Here is a 23,051-nt window from a genome sequence, read left to right as displayed (position 1 = left end):
GAGAAAAAATGAGTTGAATCTGATCCACACATAATTATGCTCAATACTTAGGCACAGGCAAGGACTGACAGTTTTATTCCATGTCACCTTTCATGGGAAAAAGAAAGCAGCAGAAGAAAAAGCGGGGGAGGTGCATGTATACACATTTCTTGAAGGAAAAAGAAACTGTGTCCCAAAGGTGGGTAAAGGAACGACGTCAAACAAAAGGAGGACTCTCAGGAAGCAGAAATATGCAGGGTGCATAGAGCTCTCCTTTCAGAAGCGTCAGCATTTCTTTGCATATTTAGTGTCTTTATGTGAAGTCTCCAGAATAAATAAAAGAGTCCAAGTTCCGCTGACCACTAAACGCATGATTTATTTATTTAACTTCTAATATTCTGATAAAGATACAGAGGATTGAGTTGTCAAGTTCCTGGAGAAAATGAAGAACATGATTCTGAATTTATACACACACACACACACACACACACACACACACAGATCAGAGTGGGATTCTGGTACTTTCCTAAGTTGGAGTCTTGCACTGAAGTCAGAAAAGATTTTCTGGAACATTTTTCTTTTGATGGGTCGGTGGCGTCACACTTCCTTTAAAGGTGCAGGAGGTGCTCTTTCTGCCACCTGAGGATTTGGTGGCATAATGAACACGACCTGTGAAATAAATGAGAATGCCACAGGTGAGTGGGCAGAAGGACCTCAGGCGTCCCTCCCCCGCTGAGGTCATCAGCGGCAGCATCTCCTCCTTCTCCGAGTTCCATCCAGAGCAGTCTGGTGGACTCTCAGGCCTTCCTCAGACTGGGCTAGAGCTAGACCCTCACCCAGCGGTGGCCCTGGGGCTGAGATGCCAACCGTTGGGGCTGAGTCTCAGAGTGGATCCACCTTATGTGTGGATGGTGGTTCCTGATGAGTTAGGGGAACAGAGGAGCTGTGGGAAACGCAGAGCTGCTCCTCCAAACCAGGTTACCCATGAGGACAGTGCACATCCACATGGGGATCGGCCACCACAGATAAAGCCCTACCAAACCCACGCTGGCCCAGGACGGCAGGAATTATCACCAAACTCACACTTTTAGGGCCTCAATAATGCAAAACTCAATATTAGACTTCAGGTGATTTAGTTCCTGTCTCCTCTGCGGGGGTGTTTGTTAAGGTGTTGCCGGGAGAGCCTCAAAAGCAGGCAAAGAGGCACAAAAGAACAGAAATGAGAACCACAAAAGTAGTCTCATTAAACTATTGTTCTATATTTGTCTGTGAGTTTTCCTACCCTGGGGTCTTCAGGTAATGAAGCTAATGAGCAGCCGCTGGGTTTTATTTATTCATTTATTTATTTATTTGTTCTTTTTAGCTATACATGAAAGTAGAATGTATTTTGACTTGTCATACATACTTGGAGTACAACTTCCCACTTTCCTGGGAATTTATTTCACAGGTTGTGATATGGAATCACATTGGTCATGTGTTCATATATGAACATAGGAAAGTAACATTTGATTCATTTTACTATCTTTTCTATTCCCACTGCCCCTAACTTCCCTTCATTCTTCTTTGTCTAATCCAAAGCACTCCTATTCTTCCCTACCCACTACCCTCTGTTTATTGTGAGTTATCATCCCCATATCAGAGAAAACATTTAACCTTTGATTTTTGGGAATTGGCTTATTTCACTTAGCATGATGTTCTCCAGTTCCATCCATTTACCAGCAAATGCCATAATTTCATTCTTCTTTATGGCAAAGAAATACTCCATTGTGTATCTGTATCACATTTTCTTTATCCATTCATCTGTTGAAGGGCACCTAGGTTGGTTCCCTAGCTTAGTTCTTGTGAACTGAGCTGCCATAAACATTGAAGTGGCTGCACCACTATAGTATGCTAATTTTAAGTCCTTTGGGTATTAGCCAAGGAGTGGGATAACTGGGTCAATTGGTAGTTCCATTCCAAGTTTTCTGAGGAATCTCCATAGCGCTTTCCATAGTGGTGGAATCAATTTGCAGTCCCTCCAGCTGCAGTCCCTCCAGCTAGCCACTTTCTCTCTGGAACCCTCAATATTATGGTTTGAATCTGGAGTGTTTCCCAAAAGACTCATGTATTGAAAACTTGGTCCCCAATGCAGCAATACTCAGAGGTAGAGGTTTTGGGAAGTGATTGGATTAAGGGAGCTCTAACCTTATCCGTGGATTAGTCTATTGATACATTCATAATTTGAGTGGACTATTGGGAGATGGTGGAAACTACAGGGGGTGGGACATAGTTGAAGGGACTAAGTCCTCAAGGGTGTGTCCTTAGAGACCATATCTTGTCCCCGGTCCCTGCCTTACTCTGTCTCTCTCTATTTTTCTGCCCCATGAAGTGAACAGCACTGGCCCATCACACCCTTCACAGTGGAACCAACCACCCACGGACTGAAACCTCTGAAATCAGGAGCCACAACAAATCTTTCCTTCTTTTAAGTTGTTTCTCTCAGGTGTTTTGTCTCAACAGTGAAAAATCTGGATAACACACTCTACTCTTTTTAGGGCCTCTTTCCTGGTCTCTTTCTCCTTCCATTTCTTGCTTACTCTCTGTGTGAGTCTTTCTTTTCTGGTAGCAGCAAGCAGACTCTGTTGCAGGTCTCAAAAAGTGGTGGAGAAGCTTAATCCCTGGAATTTCTTCAGTAGTCCAGGGAAGGTTTCCATAATTGAGTAATGAAATAAAATCCGGAATTCTTGGGGGACCTCTCCATTGTGAAATACTCTCTGAATAGGACTCAGGATACTCTTTAAGGAGGATAGTCAGAGTTCTAAGATCACACTCGAGAGCTCAGACTTTTGTGATTCTCTCCCCTTGAGTGTGGCAGCTTGGGGAAGCGTTGGAATCATAGGGCTAAAACCTTCGTAATTTGAATGGACTGATGGGAGATGACAGATACTGCAAAGGGTGGGGCCTGTAGATATGATGAGGTAGCACTTCTGTGACTAGGTTAGTGATCAGTTGGCTCTGAGTATATCAAAAAGAACATTATTCTGGCTGAATCTGACCTAATCATGTGAGCTCTTTAAAATAGCCTGAAAGAACTTGAGACATTTGCCCTCCTGCTGTCCTTAAAGAACAAGCTGTCATGAGTTCTAGAGTGAAATATGCCACACGAGCATGGAAGAGAGCCAAAAGTGGCAGATGAGAACATAGTCCCATGAGTATAGCCTGGTAAGACCCTGAGCAGAGGAGCCAGCTCAGCTGTGTTCAGACTCTTGAGCCTTGAAACTGAGATAATTAGCATATGCTGTCTTAAGCCTCTAGGTCTGTAAAGTGGGCCACACGTAATAGAAAACTGGTAGAGATGTCTTCATGTGAAGGCCAATACTCACCCCGCTGGGGTTGCAGCAGGTCACTTTGCATCCAAAGGCAGAGAGGGTCACAGCAATGAAGAATTCCAGCACACTCAAAATGAGCACCACACCATCCAGACCCTACAGCAAATCATAACAAAGGAACATGAGGAATGGAGGGGGAGGCTCCAAGCTTATTTGCCCCAGTCTATTGTCAGTGATACAAAAAGGTAGTAAGATACACAACAACGATTGAGAAATTGTCGGGAGCTGGATGTGGAGGCTAAAATGTCCTCAAAAGGAAATTTGAACTTTGGCAAGAATGTCAAGAGATGTCAAGAAGGTTGCTGGATTTATCACTCCTTGTGGGATAATGTTCAAGACAATTTTAACTTATTAATCACCATGTAACTTCATCAGGCTCCCTCAGGAAGCCCTGGGGACGTCTAGGAACTGAAAACTGTCCTCTTTTTTTTTAAAAAAGTGGGAATAATAGTACACACTTATCAGTGTTTTAAAATTAAACAGGAAAATGGTGCAAACATGCTCTTCCCAGTAAATACTAAATGAGTATGTGTTCCGTCACTATTGCTTTCTGCTCTGTTGGCCTCATTATACGTAGAAGAAAGAGCAATGAGAGGCAGACCTGAAGACTACATAAAAGAGTGTCTGATTTCTCGATCACATCCAACTTCCCAAGGTGCCTCACTAATGAAGGTTGCTTTTGCCAAAGTCAGAGCCCTGCATACTTCCTTCCACCCTGGTATCCCAGGCAAAGAAGAAGTACTTACTATTAGAATGGACCTGGTCATTTGGCAATTTTCAAATGTCTGACTGTAGTGATATAAATAGAAGGCGAAGATGGTCACACTGAATGCATTGATTAGGATCCCTGCTGAAGCCAGCACAGCGCTGAAGATGTTCAGGCCTAGACTGCCTCGGACCTAAAAAGAAGTGAAAATCAATCAAACAGCCTGCGACGTCCCCAGAGAGGTCTCCATTAACCTCTTTAAACCTCCACCTCTTTCCCAATACATTTCATCTTCTCAGTCTTAATTATTTCAATTATCTCTTCATTGACTCTTTTCCTTCAAGATTTTCAATCCTAAATTCTTGCCAAAATGAAAATATGATCTTGCTATTACCAAGATTAAATCCTTCAGATGACTCCTCTGGGCACGAGAGATGAACTCCAAATACCCCAGGAGGGATTTCAAAGTCCTTTACACTGTTTCCGTGTCCATCTCCTCCTCTGCTCTGCTACAGGTGAGTGACCTTTCTCTCATCATTATCTAACTGCTTATCAACTCTCATATCATCTCTCTCTGCTGTGTATTCTTTTGTCCATATTTTCTCATGGTGAAGGTATGGAAGCTTTTTCGAGAGACTGAAATTGCTCAGACAAGTGTGAGGTTTGGTATGAATGTTGTACGAGGTACATTCTAATGACTGTCGCTGGTGGAGAAACTAGGAAGGACAGATTTGGAAGGCCTGTATTTATCATGCTTCAGAATTTCAAATTTATCTTCCGAGTAAAGAAAAGTCAAATCTGGCCTTTAGCCAGTAAAATATTTGTTGAGATCTGGACTTTTGCCTTTGATTGGTTTTTGAAAGACATGGTGGCCTAAGAGTGATGTTTTAAATTTGCTGCTTCTTATGTAATAGTGCTTTGTGAACTTCTTTTATTGCAAACTCGAATCCTTCCTGGATAGAGTTGGAATACACATTTTAATCAGTAAGTCAATAAAGATTAGTCCACTCCAATACCTAACCAATTGTTGGGCTGGATTCAAGTTTAAGACTGGGATGACTGAATTCACCTGACATTTCTTTTCCAGAATTCTCTACATCTGCATAAAATTTTTTGTAAGGAAGTACCTTGCCACTTGACCACCATTTTTGAAAGAGAGAACTTTCTAGGTAAAATTCATAATATCTCTTGATATTTTTAAATCAAAAAAACAACCTTTGATTCATGTTCAGGAAGAATGCATATTCAAATAAATCCTTCCTCTTCAGATGCCAAAGTAGAATAAAAAGAAATATTACCATTCCTTTTGTAGTTCTTATTGCTGCAGCAACTGACAAGGAGCCTGAAATAATAAACTAGGAATAAGAAGAAAAATTTGGTTCAAAAAAATTAAACAAACATCAGAAATTATAACTTACTAAAACTTATTAATTTATTAAATTCATGGAATTAAGGGGAAAATAACATGGTAATTGCTATTATTTACATTGTTGATGAGACATTTAATACAATTTAAAAGAGTTATTGACTTAAATATAGTTGATAAAATGTGAAGGACAGTATTTTCTATAACATGATAGAATGTCTGTCTTCATCTAAAAGTCAAGTTTAGTGTGGATATATGAGGGTCTCCTCCTCAAAATTAAAATCAAGATAAGGATGTGGATTATTATATAATACTATTCTGAGTATATTAACCAAAATACTTAGGTGAGAAAATATTTGAAAGGTTAGACTTACTATTATTTACATATGAATATGACTTATATTTCCAACACCCAAGAATATCATCTAAAAACTAATATGGACTATTGAAATTTCAGTCACATGGGAAAACATATACCAATATTATGTATGTTATACATAATACCACATATGCTCTGGCAGAACTTATACATGAATTATAGATATTTGTGTATTTCTATATAAAAAATAAGATTTAATGAGAAAAAATTCAATAAACATAGAAAAAATTACATATAGTATCTCAGAAGACTAGACTTAAGGAATGTGAAAGATTATATGAATAAAACATGCCACCATTCCAAAAGAAATAAAAGTTAGTTTGAAGATAATTCTTCAAGATTCTCATCAAGACACATGGCTGTACTGCAGACTGAAGAGGCTCCAAATAAGAAAACTAACTGTACAATTGGTCTTTGTACTTGTACCAAATAAAGGAGAAAAGGGAGGCACTTGACAACTGAAGTTTGGAAGTAAGGGTGAGAAATAACTGAAGGTAGCACCAAAAATATTTCTACTGACAAAGCAGAAACTCGTCAAGTGGCAAACACCTGCAGTCCTCCTATAAGTCAATTGACAGACACAGCTCCTGCAGTTCCCAGTGAGCCGCTGAACGTGCATAGAAGTTATGAACAGGGTAAACTGGTTTCCATCCTGGTGATGCAAGGAAAATGAAAGCGGAAGTGGAAAATTGGAATGGTTAGAGTCTGTGATTCTAGAACTGGACCGATCCTTTATTCCTCAGACCCTCTTAAGTCACGATTTCTTAACCCACGCTAGGAAGAAAAATCTCCCTGAGAAGCTGGTGGAGATTACTGGAGACAGGACTGTGCAACTCAGTAGGGGGCCCAGATTTTGGAAAGAGTTTCAAAAAAGCTATTTTGGCATTCGAATTACTAAATAAAGTGTAGCTCAACTTCCAAGAGATCGGCATTTGCTGTTCTTCAAATCTGGCACTTCTGCTGTAACCGACAGGAAAATAAAAAAAAAAAGCAGGCCTATCACAAAACTCTATCTTATTCTTGATTTTATAGATAAATGGAAATCCTTTAACACTTGATCTGTTCCCTGGATCTGACATAGACCCATTTTAGACAATTTAACCTTCCTCTTGTCAGTAGATGAAAAGATAATTTACACTCAATGTACCCTTTCAATTTACTAAAAAACCTTCCAGTGTTTTGTTTTAGGGAACTATTTTTAAATTTTTTAAAATTCTAATTACTTTCATTAAACTTATGAATCAAAACTTATCTGACAGCAACTCCATTTTCTAAGCTCGACAGTACAAATTGCCTGCCTATCAGTTATGTCTCCTCTTCTTCCTTGCTAACGACACCTTCATTTTGTGTGGGCTCCCATGAGCTTCAGCACAGTGTGGACTGCTACAGAAGTGAGTCTAGATTATTCCAAGTGGATAATAGCAAGTGCATTACTATTGCCCATAGCTAATTTAAGAATACATGTATGAAACGATTTACATACAATTTGTATATTTAATATACAAATATTAAATATTTGGCTTATCCAGCTTTCCATGAGTTTTGTTTTTTCATTCTCACTTTAAATATGAAAAATCTGAGCCATGGGAAGTTAGAATATACCTTTCTCAAAGTTCTAGAACTACTAGGTAGAGTTGGGATAGAATTCCATGCAAAGCCTCACGTTATGAACGACAGTGTTTTGTCATCTCCAAGTATTCCAGAAGGCACGCTACTCACCAACACTGACCCCCAAACTGTGTACCCTATGTACACCGAAATGGGGTCTGGTCCATGGAAGGGCAACGTGGCAGTCATCATTATTATCCCCAAGCTGAGGTTTATCACGGCAACTAGGATCTGCACAACCTAGAAATGACAAAGGAAGTTAAAAAAGATCATCCACCACTGAAATGATGACCATGCTACTTCTATTCAACCACTCAGTGACCTTCATCCTCCATCTTTTGATATAGTCTGAGGAATTTCCAGATATTCTTACCACTTTTTTTCTCATAAAGAACTGTGGATGTACTAACTTATCAAAATTATCCCTCAGAATATTTATTATTGACCCATTAATTTCAAGGTTAGCAGGAACATACCCAAACCTGCCCAGGGGCACTTTTTTGATACTCTTGTTGCTTCTCCTACCACAATGGTCTTTTCTTTGTCACATGCTTGAACAGGAATCACCCCGAACATACGGAGCTATTATTCTAGCAAGGAGAGGTAACCTGAAGGAAAAACTTAGATGGGGGCAAGAAGCAAATATGGCATTCTCTTGGAATCTGGGGCCTGAGGAAAGAGTTTGAGTACAGTAAATAAAAATGAAGAATTGGAGTTCAGTTACACCCAAGGCATTAAGAAGGAACCAAAGAAAATGAAAACAGTGCATCACAACCTTTGGGATGTAGCGAAGGTAGTGCTCAGAGGGAAATTCATAGCATGTGTGCCTGCATTAGAAAAGGTGAAAGATCTAAAATCAATCACCTGAGCTTTCAGGTTAGGAAACCAGAAAAATGAAGAACAAATAAATGCATAGTGGGTATGCATTCTATGCATACTCATGAGCTAACTCATTCTATGAGAGGGTGCAATACCATAATAGCAAAGTCAGAGAGAAATTACCCCCAATAATAAACACGAAAAAATAAAAATCATAACAGAAATCAATAAAATTAACAATATAAAACCAGTAGTTGAAGACTACAAAATATAAAAGGTCTTCTAGTCAGCCTATGAAAGAAATAGGAGAATACCAATTAGAAATATTAGATACAAAATAGGGAACATTATTGCAGAAACTGTGGACATGAAAAGGTTAATAAAGGAATACTATAAGAAACTCTGTTCCTACAAATTAGATATCCTAGATGAAGTGATAACTCCTCAAAGGCACAATGTATCAAAACTCACAATAAGAAATAAGCTGATATAAATAGGCTTATGTCATTAAATAGAATAACTTGATGATTTAAATACTCAAAAACCGAAAGCACTAGTTCCAGAAGATTTCAGCAGCAAATTCTAACAAATCCTTAAAAAAAGAAATGATACCAGTTCTCTATAATATTTTCTCTCTATATTTTTTTCTATAAATAGTGGGTATGCTTTCTAACTTATTCTACAAGAGCACACAATACCATAAGAGCAAACCCAGAGAGAAATTACTCCCAAATAATAAACAAATAAATAAAGAAAACTGTAAATCAATACCATTAAAATCCTTACTAAAATATGAACACGGATACTAAAATCTTTGACAAAACATTATCAAGTTGAATCTAAGAACATATAAAAAGAACTATCTTCTGTAACAAGTGTTATTTTTCCCAGGTAGGCAAGTTCAGTATTTAAAAATCAATTAATCTGACCAACCACATCAATAAACTGAAGAAAAATCATGTGATCCTATTGATAGATGCAGAATAGGCATTATGAAAGCTCTCAGTAAATTAGAAATGGGGAGGAACTTCCTCCACTAGCTAAAGAATATCTAAGAAAATTCCACCGCTGCCTTCATAGTTAACACTGAGAAACTCAAAGCGTTCCCACTAAGATGAGGGGCAAGGTGAGGAAGTACTACTCCTTTCAACATTGTACCAAAGTCCCAGCTAAACCAACATGGGAAGAAAAGGAGTTGAGATCAACTCACAATAGCCAAACTATGGAACAAACCTAGATGTCCTCCTTCAACAGATGAATGGATAAAGAAACTGTGATATAAATCTATCTATCTATCTATCTATCTATCTATCTATCTATCTATCTATGTATATATATATATATATGACGGAATATTACTTAGCTTTAAAGAAGAATGAAATTATGGCATTTGCTTATAAATGGATGGAGTTGGAGAATGTTATGCTAAGCAAAATAAGCCAATCCCCAAAAACCAAAGGTAAAATGTTTTCTCTGATATATGGGTGCTAATTCACAAAGGCAAGGTGGGAGATATGGAAGAATAGAGTTACTTTAGATTAGGTAGAATGGAGTGAAGGGAGGGAAAAGCATAAGGGGGTAGGAATGATAATAGAGTGAAACACATTATTACCTCATGTACATATATGACTGCATGACCAATGTGGTCCTACAATATGTACAATCAGAAAAATGAGAAATTATACTCCATTTATGTATGATTTATCAAAGTATATAAATGCATTTCACTGTCATGCACGACTAATTAGAACAAATTTTTAAAAATTAAAGAAAGATGAGGAAATAAGAGGAGTTTATATTACTAGGGAAGAAATAAAAATGTTCATAAATGACATAATGGTCTATGTAGAGTGTCTAAAGGAAAAACAACAAAAACCTCCTGGAACTAATAAAATCCTAAATGATTATAGCAGAGTTTGGAGGAGATACAAGAGTCAATCACTTCCCAATGTACCTTCAATAGGTAGAAATTGAAATTAAAACACAATAAACAGTTACATTCTTTCATGACTTGGAATATATTATTCCAAGCCCTCCTGTCTTGTAGAGTTGATGCTGAGAAATTAGAAGAAATGATTCTGATTGCTTGCCTCTAAATGTGACCTGACATTTTTCTCTTGAGGTTTTTAGAATTCTATCCTTATTGTGTATCTTAAGCATTTTAATTATAATGTGTCTTGGAAAGGTTCTTTTTTGATCTTGTTTATTTGGGGTTCTGATTGCTTCCTGTATCTGAATGTCTATCTCATTCTGAAGGTTCAGCAATTTTTCTATTATTATTTCCCTGAAGAGTTTATCCATTCCATTAGCCTAGACCTCATAGTCTTCCTCACTTCCAGTGATTTTTAAATTGGGTCTTTTCATGTTGTCCCAGAATTCTTGTATATTCTTATCATGGTTACTTAGTTTTTCTTTAATACTCTCTGAATGTTCAAGGTTGAACATTTTGTCTTCCAGCTTTGAGATTCTTTCTTCAGCACGGTTTACTCTATTTAAAATTAGCTACTTTAAAAATGACATACTTAGGTATTGATTTGGTATTTGTTATGTATAGGTCTAAAAAAAATTATACAAACTGCAAGGAAAACTATAAAACTCTGATGAGATAGATCAAAGAATTAAGTAAGCCTGAGAAGATATTCTATTCCTTGTTCATAGACAGGAAGACTGAATATTGTCGAAACTTCATTTCTTCCCAACTTCATGTAGATAGTCAATGCAATCTCAAAATCTCAACAAGTTATTCAGTAGGAATGAACAAACTGATTCTGAAGTTTATATGGAAAAGTGAAAGACTCAGAATAGCAAATGTCTTATTGATGAACTATAGAGTAGGAAGTCTAACACTAACCAACCTTAGAACATATCATAAAGGTGTATCATAAAGGTGTATCAAGACACTACGGTATTGGCATGGATAGCAGAAAAACAGATCAAGGGAATAGAATAGAAAGCCCAGAAATGGGCCCACAAACACAGTCAACTGATCTTTGAAAATGGAGAGAAGATACAATGAAAAAAGATAGTACTAGTAAAACTAGAAAGCAAAACATAGACAGACATTTATCCTTCAATATAATTAATGCAAAATGATTCACATACCTAGATGTAAAGTTCAAATCTATAAAATTCCTAAAAGATAACATAGATAAAAATCTAGATGACCTAGAGTTTGGGACACTTTTTCAATATAATGTGGAAGACTTTTCCATGAAAGGGCAAATGGAGAAGCTGAATTTCATTCAAAGTAAATTATTTTGCTCTGTGAAAGATACTGGGGGGTTGGAAGGATCGTAGAATGAATTGGACATTATTACCCTACATACATATATGATACACCACCAATGTGATTCTACATCACGTACAACCAGAAGAATGAGAAGTTATACTGCATTTATATATGGTGTGTTTAGATTCATTCTAATATCATGTATAACTAATTAGAACAAGTTAAAAAAAAAAGGAAAAAAATACTGTCAAGAGAAGAAAATGCAAGCCGGGGGGACTGGGAGAAGATATTCCCAAAAGATATAGATGACAGAAGATTATTATAAAAAAATATGCAAGAACCTCTTAGAACATGACAATAAGAATACAAACAACTTGGTTAAAAGAAAAATAGAGGCAAAGATTTTAACAGACACCTCACCAGAGGAGATATAAAGATGAAAGAGTCATGTATGAAGGTACCCCACATCACACGTTAACGGGGAAATGCAAATTAAAGCCACAGTGAGATCCCACTGAGCACTGTTAACTGGACCATCCCAGAGCACGGACAACACAGAACTCTGGAGAGGACGCAGAGCAGCCGGATGCTCACCCATGGTCCACACTGTTCACTTACCACAGTTCAAAATGATCAAATTGGCGGACACTTGGAATACAGCTTACGGTTCTTTTTTCAATTAAGGTCTTTGCTTGCAATGCACTTATACGTAATAGTGGGTTTGTTGCTACATATTTGTACATTCATATAGCTTAATTTGGTCATCTTCTTTCCCCGAAACCCCACTTTCCTTTCCTCTCATCCCTTCCTCTGGTCCTTTATCTACTCTACTGGACTCCCTTCTATTTTCATGAAATTCCCTCATCTTTTTCCTTTTTTTTTTTTTTCTCTCTAGCTTCCACATATTAGAGAAAACACATGACCTTTGACTTTCTCAGTCTGGCTGTTTACTTAACATAATGTTCTCCAGTTCTATCCACTTTCCTTCAAATGACATAATTTTGTTCTTCTTAAAGGCTAAATAAAACTCCACTCTCTATGTGTGATTATGTGTGTGTGTGTGTGTGTGTGTGTGTGTGTGTACACACACATACCACCCATTCCTTATCCATTCATACATTTATGGACACCTAAGTCCCATAATTTCACTGCCATAAACATGGGCACGCACGTATCATTATGGTATGCTGACTTTAATTATTGTGGGTAAATCCCTAGATATAGTCAAACTGGGTCATATGGTGGTTCCTAGTCTTTTGAGGAATCTCCACACTGATTTTCATCATGGTTGTACTAATTTACAATTCTGCAGTCTATAAGTGTTCCTTCTTCCCTACATCCTCACCAGCATTTATGATCATTTGTAGTCTTGATAAAAGGATTCTAGCAGTTACTTACTGAACTGAACATACTCTTACAATACACTATGATTTGGATTCAGTTTGTCTTCCTAAGGTTTGAGCGGTTAAAGCTTGGGCCCCAATGTGGTAGAGTATAGGTGGCAGAAGCTTGAAGAGGTGAGGCCCTTGGGGGAGGTAATTATTTCAAGTGGGCACTGTCCACATAAGGGTTTATACCGGTCTTGAAGAGAGGGGTAGCTCTCACAAAAGCAGGTTGTTATAAATTCAGGCACTGCATGTGCTTGACCTCTTCTGTACATGGCCATTGTCTTTTATCCTCCTGCACAACGCCCTGATGCAGCCAAGGAACTCTCATTAGGATGCAATGAAGTTTGCACTTTTTAGCCACCAGAAGCGTAAGCCCTATAAACCCATTTCCTTGTTAAGTTACCGAGTCTCAGGTATTTTGTTCTCACAACACAAAATGGACTCAAGCACCATATACTCCAGCAATTGCACTCACTCCAAAGAGCTGAACATTTATGGCCACTGAAAACCCAGACACATTTGTTTATGGCAGCTTTATTCACATTTACAACCAAAATATCATTCCACAGAAGAATGTATAAATGAACTGTGGTACATTCAGACAAAGGAATATTTTCCATGCTAAATTGAAACAAGCTACCAAACCATGAAAATACATGGAGGAAACAATGTATATTAAGTGAAAGACATCTGTATTAAGAGGCTAAATTGTTTGATTTGTTGGTTAATTAAATAGTTAATTTAAATTGTTGTCTATGACCAGTTGTATGAGTTTCTGGAACAAGGTCAACTATAGAGAAATTAAAACAACAGCAGTTTCCAGGGCCAGAGGGGAGGAAAGAATGAGTCAGCAAAGCATGTAGGTTTTTTAGAAAAGGGAAATTACTTTGTCTGACACTGAAGTGGTGGATACATGTATTATACACTTATACAGAGAGAGAATCTTAATGTGTATTGTAGATTTTGAATTATAATGGTCTGTCACTGAAAGTTCATTGTAAAAAATGTACTGGTGAGGGAGATTGGTAGTGGGAGATTGCATGTATGGGCTCAGGGAATACATAGTATACATCTGTGTCTTCCTCTCAATTGTACTGTGAAGCTAAAATTGCTCTTTAAAAAGTCTGTTTAAGAATACTTATTAAGTCGGGTGGCACAAGCCTGTAATCCCAGCAGCTCGGGAGGTTGAAGGAAGAGGATGATGAGTTCCAAGCCAGCCTCAGCAAAAGTGAGGCACTAAGCAACTCAGTGAGGCCCTGTCTCTAAATAAAATACAAAATAGGGCTGGAGATGTGGCAGCCCCTGAGGTGGAGTGGTCGAGAGCTCCTGAGTTCAATCCCCGGTGCCACCACAAAAGAAAAGAATACTTATTAATATATTAAAAATAAACCTTGGGTATGTCAATATAAATAACATATTTTATGGAAAATAACTGTTTTCCAAAATGGAAAATTTTTTTAATAGGAGGGGGAAAAAAGACTGTAAAGTAGGATTAATTGAGTCCAGCTGAAGCTTGAGACATAAATGAACCTCTGTATTCAGCATCCCTTAACCTGCACTATACTGGTATTATTTAAACTCTCCTTTTCTTTCAACCACATCCTTCTGAGATTCCAGGTAGAAGTGTTTGGAAGGTAAAAGATTCTTTACCATCTGAGAGGCAGGCTAAGAAAAGGAAACAGAGGGACAGAAAAGGGACAAATTGTCCATCTACTACCAGACAGGCCTGTGGCGGGGACCTCAGCTAGCACGTCGAGCCTTTTCTTCAGTTGCTCTTCCACTGGGGTGAAATATAACTCCCCTGGGTGACCCACCTCCTGGAATTGGTCTGAAATCATCACACTTTAAATGAAGCTGGATCGGAAGCATGATGTGATAGAGTATGATAACATGTTTTTCAAATGAAAAGCCTGAAAATTGAACACTGAAGACTCTAACACTGGTGGATAGACTACAAGGCTCAGGGGACAGTGTTTAGCACTGGGTTGATCAGGTGTGAGTTGACACCACTGTTCTCTCAGACGTGCAAGTGACTCACCCCGAGGACCTTGGGTTCGCCCTTCAAGAACTTCTCTGGCATATCTTTCCACAGGTAGGAGCGGAGAGTGACTGGCTGCACCAGGGACTGCAGAGCAGGGCCCCCCTCCAGGGTGGTCTGTGGCACTCCTTGCATGGTTGCCATGGCAGCAGAAACAGCCCTAGGAGAAGAAGTGCAATTCAGAATGAGGACCTGGACGTGACCAGAGAGAGAGGGACAGGGTAATCTGAGTCAACTTCCTCCCTATGGGCAAATTCTGGACTATAGTCCCTGCTTATATTATGATAGCTATTTGAGGTCAGGAAAGTATAAAAAGAGACATATTAAGAGGGGAGAGAGGAAGAAGGAGAAAAGAAGAGAGAATCTAATGTCCATGTGATGTCAAGATCTTAGACAGTGTTGGAGAGAGGAAAATGTGGAGAGAACTGAGATATATGTGTTCGATCCCCCCAATTAGGGAAATTTCTTCAATTTCATATTTCAAGTGTGATCAAATTTACCTAGATCCCTATTCTGCCTTTTCCATCAGTTACAACCACCTCTCCATTGAAGAATCACTTTAATATGAGTAGTAAGCTATCCAGAATCATCAGCATTACCATTTATGTATAGTATTTCATAATCCCCTTTTCCTTCTCAGAACACAGGTACACTCTCAGAACTAGAAGCCTTCCCACGTCTATCTTTACCGAATGTGATTTATGTAACCTTGAATTTTGTTCTACAAACTCCAGACTTTGAGGACGGAACTTAAGGCTCAGAGTCATGTCTTTGACACCACAATTTTAAACCTCTTGTCTTATTAGAGTGCCTTAAATCTTGACCTGCCAATGCATAGTAAGGATACAGAATAATTGTCCTTCCAAGAATGCAATCAAACATAATATTCTGATGCCTCCTTCTCTGCTCAGAGTAATAACTCCAATCAGGTTGTATGTAGATAGGTGTCAGTAATTTGAAAAATTTTATTCATGTGGGTCCATATTCAGATGCTTCAAGGTACAATTCCATAAATGTTGAGAGAAGCAAAGCTTGTTGAGATTCTTCAACTCAAATTGATTCTGATAATAATTTATTCTTCATTGAGACTCATAAATGTCTCAAGTTTGGAGATATGTGCTCTCTTATTGGTAACAGGATATTTTTTAAATACTTAATTTGTTCAAATCCTTTATGTTCAGGAAAACAACTCAGATATCTTCAGACAATCCACTTATTTTTGTCTTTGATAGATCAACAGAACCACATTATTAGATACTTAGCAATAAAACTAATGGAAATCAGGAAAAGGAGGGTTGATTTCAGAGGAAGAATGAGGAGGAAAAGTCTAAATAAAATTTTAATCATCTAAACATTGATTTTTAGTATTCATATCTATGGAATTCTGTAAAATTAAAAGCTCAAAGTGAAAAATCATGAAATGATAAGTATAACCTCAAAAAATAAAAATAAAGTCAAATTTATAACTAATAAGAAACACATTATATGAATGATATTGAAATACTTAAGATTAGAAGATAAATATGAGAATACAACCAAAACATCAGTTTCTTCTTCTCTTAAAGAAAATTTCCAAAAGCAATGAGGAGAAACAGAATTAAAACTCCATTTCCTTTTAAACTTAAAACAACTACATCTCTATAAATCAGGTAAAATGATTGTCAAACACGAAGATCATATGAGAATAAATTGGAGGTGAAACGTAGAGAGAATATGAAAGGAACAAGTCCAGCTGGCTAAAGAATTTAGAGTAAACTTATGTAAGAAAAGACGTTTTCTATGGTATAAAACATGTATTACTGTTTGTAATTCTGGAAATGGGTACAGCAGTTGGTAGTGGTAATTTCCCTTCTCAAATATAGTTTTGAGAACCTTAGAGTAAAGGAGAAATAAGATCAAAAGGCCAAATTTCCTGAATAAATCTTATATTGGAGTCTACAAAGAAGGAAATGGGTATCCTTGATATAAGCTTCCAAAAAGTCCATGAATTAGCATCATCTCAGTATATCATCACAATCAAAGACCACCAAATGCACAAAAACCACAATACTACAAGACCGAATTATGAGAAACATCAAGTGCTGATATTAGAATAATCAAATGTAGAATATATCACAAATATGTCATGCACCACATAATGATGTTTCAATTAATGATGGACCACGTACACAATGATGGTCCCATAAGATCTTATCACCTAGTGTTCATAGTCACCTGTTGGTGATGTACATTCTGAGGTTGCACAATGACAAAATTACTTCATAATGCATTTCTCAGAATGTATCCACATTTTTAAGTGATACCTGACAGTATTCAAACACAAATTGAATCATGAAACTGAAAAGTGAAATATCAAGTGCAAAAAGTAACATGCCAGATTTTCAGCAGAGCTTCAAATAAATCTCAAATATGAAAACAGTACAATGGTGACATTAAAAAAACACTTGATCAGTGTGTTAGATAACAACACAGCTGAAAATAGAATCAGTAAGCTGGAAGATAAATCTGAAGAAATCACCCAGAAGTCATAGTTTTAAAAACAAAGAAAATATATATAATTAGATTCAGCATGATGGCTGACTAGAGCTCCTCATGTCTATCTCCTGTAAAAAAAAAAAAAAAAAACCAAAACAAGTAAGCCACACATTTACCACATTTAGGGGAAATTAACTAAAGAAGGACATCGGAAAGCTGCAAAGCAATAGCAGAAATCATGTAGAACACAGAGATTTAGAATGACTCTATAGAGAAGAGAAGGAAATACCTTGTCTCTACCACCCCATTGGGACCAGCTCTGACCCAGGAAGGAATTTTTCCTGGAGAGAATAAGTTAGCAGAAGAACACCAGCAACCCACCTCGCCACCATGGACATCTGCAAGGTTTGCTGTTGGAGACTCCTGAAGTCCTCACAGAGGCTGAGAGAGCTACCCAGAGTCCACATGTCTATGGAGCTGCCTTGTTACGCTTCCCAGGTTAGAAGCCTCCTGGGCCTGAGCTGCTGCTGTGTTGTGACCTCTAGAAAACAGACTGCTGCTGGAGCACCTCTGGCTTCTGAGCAAGTGACCTTTGCACCCTACATTCTGAGGCTTTGCTTCCTCTGTGTTATGCCCACTTGACAGTCACACAATTCCAGAGATAATCTGGGGCCCACTCACCAGGTAGCTGCCCCATTCCCCAATCCTTTCTAATGGAAATCAGGAGGAGGGTCAATTTCATAGAAAGACTGAGGAGAAGAAGCCTAAATAAAATTCTAGTAATTGCAAACATTAATTTTTAGGATACACTCAAATTTATGGAATTCAGTAACCTGCTCCTCAGGAAGCAAGTTTAAACTTCACCCTACCTCCAAGGGACCTAGAATCTTAGCCAACTAGGGCAGTCACAACTCCCATGGCTGGTGTCCAAGTTGACCTAGTGTTCTGCCTCCTAGGGACCTAGAGTCAAGGCTGACTAGACAGTTGTGTCTCTCAGCACACAAGCTGGAATGGCTCCATATTCCACCAGAAACCAGAGCTTTACTGTGCCTTCTGAAGTGGAGTGATGTGCTGAGCCATGCCCCAGGGAACCAGAGCTTTTGCTGAGTGTTCCACAACCCCAAACCCCCAGCCTGAAAGAAAGTCATGTTCCCTACCTCCTGGAACCGGACTACTCAGGCTCTGAGACGGTACGCATCTCCAGGGAATGGACTCATTACGGTAGTGCTTCATGCTTCCCAGGGACCCAACCGACATCTGAGCTTTGCCTCTCCTGGACCATTGTGGACTCACAGAGCTTGGAATACCGCCATGCCCACCATCCCAGGGTTCAGTGTACCATGTTCCCTGGGGCCTGAGTTGCCACTGTGCCATGTTCCTTCTAGGACTCAAATTGGAGCTATAAAATCCACTAAAGCCTGAACTCCAAAGCACCCCTTCTTCCACAGAGCCATGCTGATCCTGAGCATCACCCTCTGCCCCAGGATCAGAAAGTCTCAACTCCATCCCCAGTCTCTAGGTCCAAGCTGCTAGCTTGTGCCTCAGGGTCAAAGACCCCAGATTTGTGAGCACTCTGCATCTACTTGTGCCTCAGTGAGAGAACATGTTCCTAAAGTCCCAAGTGACACAGTTTTGTAAGATCCTGAGCCCAAGACTCCAGCTCTCCGCAGCTGAAACAACCATGTGAAGCCTGCAAGGCTACCCCACCCGGAACCAACATGACTGCATCTTGCCTGACGTACATGCTCAGACTCACATGCAGGTGAAGACCTTTGCCTGCAAGGCTACTTTGTAAAGTCTGGAGGATGTGAATGCTCCAGAAGTCATGCAGACATCCACACAGCTACACAAGAAAAGTAAAAAAGCAAGGAAAGATGACACCTTCCAACAAATGCAAGAATTCTTCAATAACTGACTCCAAAGAACTAGAAATACATGAATTTCCTGAAAAGGAATTCAAATGCCCTTAAGGAAACTCAGAGTACAAAAGAATACAGGTAGACAATTCAATGAAATCAGAAAAACAATTCATGATCTGAATGAAAAACTCAGGAAAGATATTACATATATTACAAAGATTATACATATTATATATATGTATATTACAAAGATGTCATACATATATTACAAAGATATCGTATATACATCACAAAGAACCAAGCAGCAACTCAAAATTGAAAATGTCAATAAATCAAATTTAAAACTACAAGGGATTTCAAGAGCAGACTAGATCAAGCCAAAGTTTTAAATCTGTGAACTTAACATCTTTGGAAATTAGTCAAAAGAGGGGAAAGAATGAGGGGAAGAGTGAAAAAGTATGAAGAAAATCTAACATACCATTAGCAAATTTTCACATTATGAGAGTTCTAGTAGGAGAAGAGATGGAGAAAGTTTGAAAGTTCACTTAATGAAATAATTGCTGAAGAGTTCCCAAGTCCTGGTAGAGAAATGGACATCCAGATCCATGAAGCTCCAAGTTCCCCAAAGAGATTCAAGCCAAAGAGATTCAAGCCAAAGAGATTCAAGCCAAAGAGATTCAAGCTAAAGAGTTCCTCTTCAAGGCATATTATAGACAAAAACATCAAGACCAGAGACAAAGAGAGAACTTTACAACAGCAAGATAGAAAACATGTCAGATATCAGAGAATCCTGATTATATATCCAGTGTATTTCTTGGCAAAAATTCCTGAGGACCAGAAGAGAAGGGGATGATAAATTCAAAGTGCTGAAATAAAGAAAATAACTGCCACTCAAGAAAGAGTGGTGGGGGTGCTGGGGATATAGTTCAGTTGGTAGAGTGTTTGCCTAGCAAGCACAAGGCCCTGGGTTCGATCCCCAGTACCGCAAAAAAAAAAAAAAAAAAAAAAAAAAAGAATGAGGGGGCGGGAGGAAGGAAAGATAATAGAATGAGACAAACATCATTACCCTATACACAAGCGTGTGACTCAACTTCGTGTACAACCAGAGAAACGAAAGTTGTACCCCATTTGTGTACAATGAATCTAAATTAAAAAAATAAAAATGAAATTTTTTTTAAAAAAGAATATTATAACCAGAAAAACTCTCCTTCAAGGAAAATATAGATTTTTCTCAGGGAAGTGAAAATAGGAAATTTATTATCACTAGACTTATCATACAGGAAATACTAAATGGAGTTATTCAAGCAGAAACCAAAGGGTAAATACTATCATGAAAATATATGAAGGTATAAAAGCCATAAACATAAGAGTCCAATTCAGAATAATCAATAGTATAATGGCAGTGTCTACATCATTCCTATCACTAATACAATGGGTAAAATTAAAAATGGTCAAATATAAGGTTTCATAGGTCGTAAAGGAACACACAATGTAGAAAAATGTAAATTGTGACATAAAAATGCACATCATGGGGGGAGAGGGTATCTCTTTGTCACCCTCTATCCTTACAATACTTCCTTTGTATTCACTACTCTTAGTAAACAGTTAAACATTTTTAAAGTTGTCGCTAAGAGAAGCCACTGACCTCCCTGAGACCGTTGACAATTACAGTTTACTTACTTGTGCCTCTGGTACAGAGAGGGAGAGACATAGGCAACTCCTCCATCTCCTGTTGGCTGTCAAATCCTGTGGATCAGCACCACCGCCCATCTTTTGCATCCTTATTTTTGAATTAACATTCCCCTCAGGGGTCACAATCTCCAAGGAGGCATAAAGAGAGTGGTCTGAAGGGCTAGACTCACCTTTGACAAACTTAGGAAATATAGACCCCAAAGGAGACTTGCTCCTGGATGGGTTTTTAGTAGAAAAGAGTGGTGATATAGAAATGTGACCTGGGCAGGGACACAGACTGGAATAGGATCCAACGGAGTCCCAGCTCTTTCATTAACTTGTGTGATTCTGGGCAGGTCACTTTCCCTCTCTGGGTTTCTTTCATCTCTTCTGAAGGGAGAGTGCATCGGGCATAGTCTCCCCGGATCTTCTCTGTGATCTCCACAATGCTAAGAATCTTCAAAGTATTTTCCATCAGGAGACTTCCTCATGAGCAGCCTCAGTTCGTGGCTTGGATGTACCATGCAAGGTGATAAAGATGGCTGGAGAACTAGGTCAGAGCACGGACGATGGCAGGACAGCAGAAGGGCATTCCGCTGGGAACCCTGCCTTTACCCCAAGCCATCTCCACCAGACTCTGCATGTGGCAGATCTTTTCTTAAATGTTGAATTACAAAAACAACAAGTTTGGAGACAGAGAATGAAGACTACTCAAGAAGGGGTGTTTTAAAGGTATATGGCATGATTAATCAAACATTGAAAATATTGCTTATAGTTTTTTGAGAGCCCAGAAATTTAGAGAACAAAAGTAACTAAAAAGACCTATGCACACCCAGCTCTGGTCTTCAGGAGGTTGTTGACTGTCCCTCATCTTCATCTTGTGCTGCAAACCCACTCCTCAAATGCACCAGCTGTACACTTAAAGTTGAACTCCACCCAGCCCAATCCAGAATTCCAGCCTCTGCCATGTGAGCTGTCTCATTCTTTCTCCTATCCCCAGGAGCCTAAGAGCCAGTAACTGAAAATCCATCAGTTTGAAAGCCCAGGAAGGACATCCCTGGACTTACCTTTTTCCTGCCTGCAGCGTCGGCTGTGTCTGACGGGGTCCAGGGTCTAGAAAACACCTCAGATTCTTTGTGCAGTTAGAATCACCTCCCCACGCTTCACACCTGACTCAGATTAAATCTGCATTTTTTTTTTTCTAGTGGTTTTTCTAAATCCTAAGGGCTGTGCTGAGAATTTCTGAGGAAGACAGCTAGTTCCTCTTTTATGCCAGAAGTGCTAACTGATTTTGTGTCCCTAATATGGGTGTGTATGGATATTGTGCAATTTGCTGAAAAAGCAGTGGTCACCGCTTACAGTCTTACATGTGAAAATAACAGTGGTGACTATTGTGGGTATCGGTGTGAGGATTTGCTGTGTGCCCGACTCTGTTGAAAGGTTCTTCATACACACAAACTACTCTAATGGCATTTAGAAGCCCTCGTTGAAAGTCCATTTTCACATTTTCAGACAGTTCTGTATTATCTCTGATCTTCATAGAAAACTATACATGATTTAAACATGTTATTTGCATGAAATTACATTGTTGGAGAGTCATTGTGAAAGTCCATACAATGGCAAGAAGTTATCAGGGTTTTGTGATGTACACCTATAATCCCAGCTACGTGGTAGGCTGAGCAAGAGGATGGTAAGTTTAAGGTCAGCCCTGAGTCAAAATTAAAAAAAAAGAAAGAAAGAAAAATCATACTGTGCTGGTTTTCCCGAGTTTCATCCTCAGTAATGAAAAGGAAAAAAAAAAAATACTAAGTTTTATCTGTACTTCAGTTACTTGAGAGGTGGAGGCTGGAAGATAACACATTTGAGGTCAGCCTCAACTGTTTAACAAGACTGTCTCAAAAAAAAAAGTGTGAAATATAGCTCAGTGGTAGAGTGCACTTTCATGTTAGTGAGTGTGACAATATGCATAAATACAATATATAAAAACAAATTATATATCCACATATCTATATGCACATATATAGATATATATCTCACTATATATATGTTGTTGTTGATTAATGTTTACTCTATCCCAGTCTACATTCTATGAACGTATGTCTACTTATTTTTCACATCAAAACTGGAGGTGGATACTATTATTTTACTTATTCTCCAGAAAATGAA

General features: G+C 38.4%; 1 protein-coding gene and 1 non-coding gene across 2 annotated transcripts; one reads left to right on the top strand and one right to left on the bottom strand.

Annotated features, from left to right (window-relative positions):
* Nucleotides 1-329: 329 nt before the first annotated feature.
* Nucleotides 330-22,151, bottom strand: Ms4a4a (membrane spanning 4-domains A4A). Its single transcript, XM_047518299.1, is given in 8 exon segments — nt 330-583; nt 586-648; nt 3,342-3,443; nt 4,094-4,246; nt 5,352-5,408; nt 7,518-7,646; nt 14,881-15,040; nt 21,953-22,151. Coding segments are annotated over 7 exon segments (702 nt in total). The 5' UTR covers nt 15,025-15,040; nt 21,953-22,151; the 3' UTR covers nt 330-529.
* On the top strand, nt 20,129-20,202 carry Trnaa-agc (transfer RNA alanine (anticodon AGC)). The gene has a single exon. It is a non-coding gene; the product is annotated as a tRNA-Ala (tRNA).
* Nucleotides 22,152-23,051: the final 900 nt, after the last annotated feature.

Source organism: Sciurus carolinensis, chromosome 11 (genome assembly GCF_902686445.1).
Source record: "Sciurus carolinensis chromosome 11, mSciCar1.2, whole genome shotgun sequence".
Lineage (NCBI taxonomy): Eukaryota > Metazoa > Chordata > Mammalia > Rodentia > Sciuridae > Sciurus > Sciurus carolinensis.
This window is presented reverse-complemented; position numbering and strand designations above follow the sequence as displayed.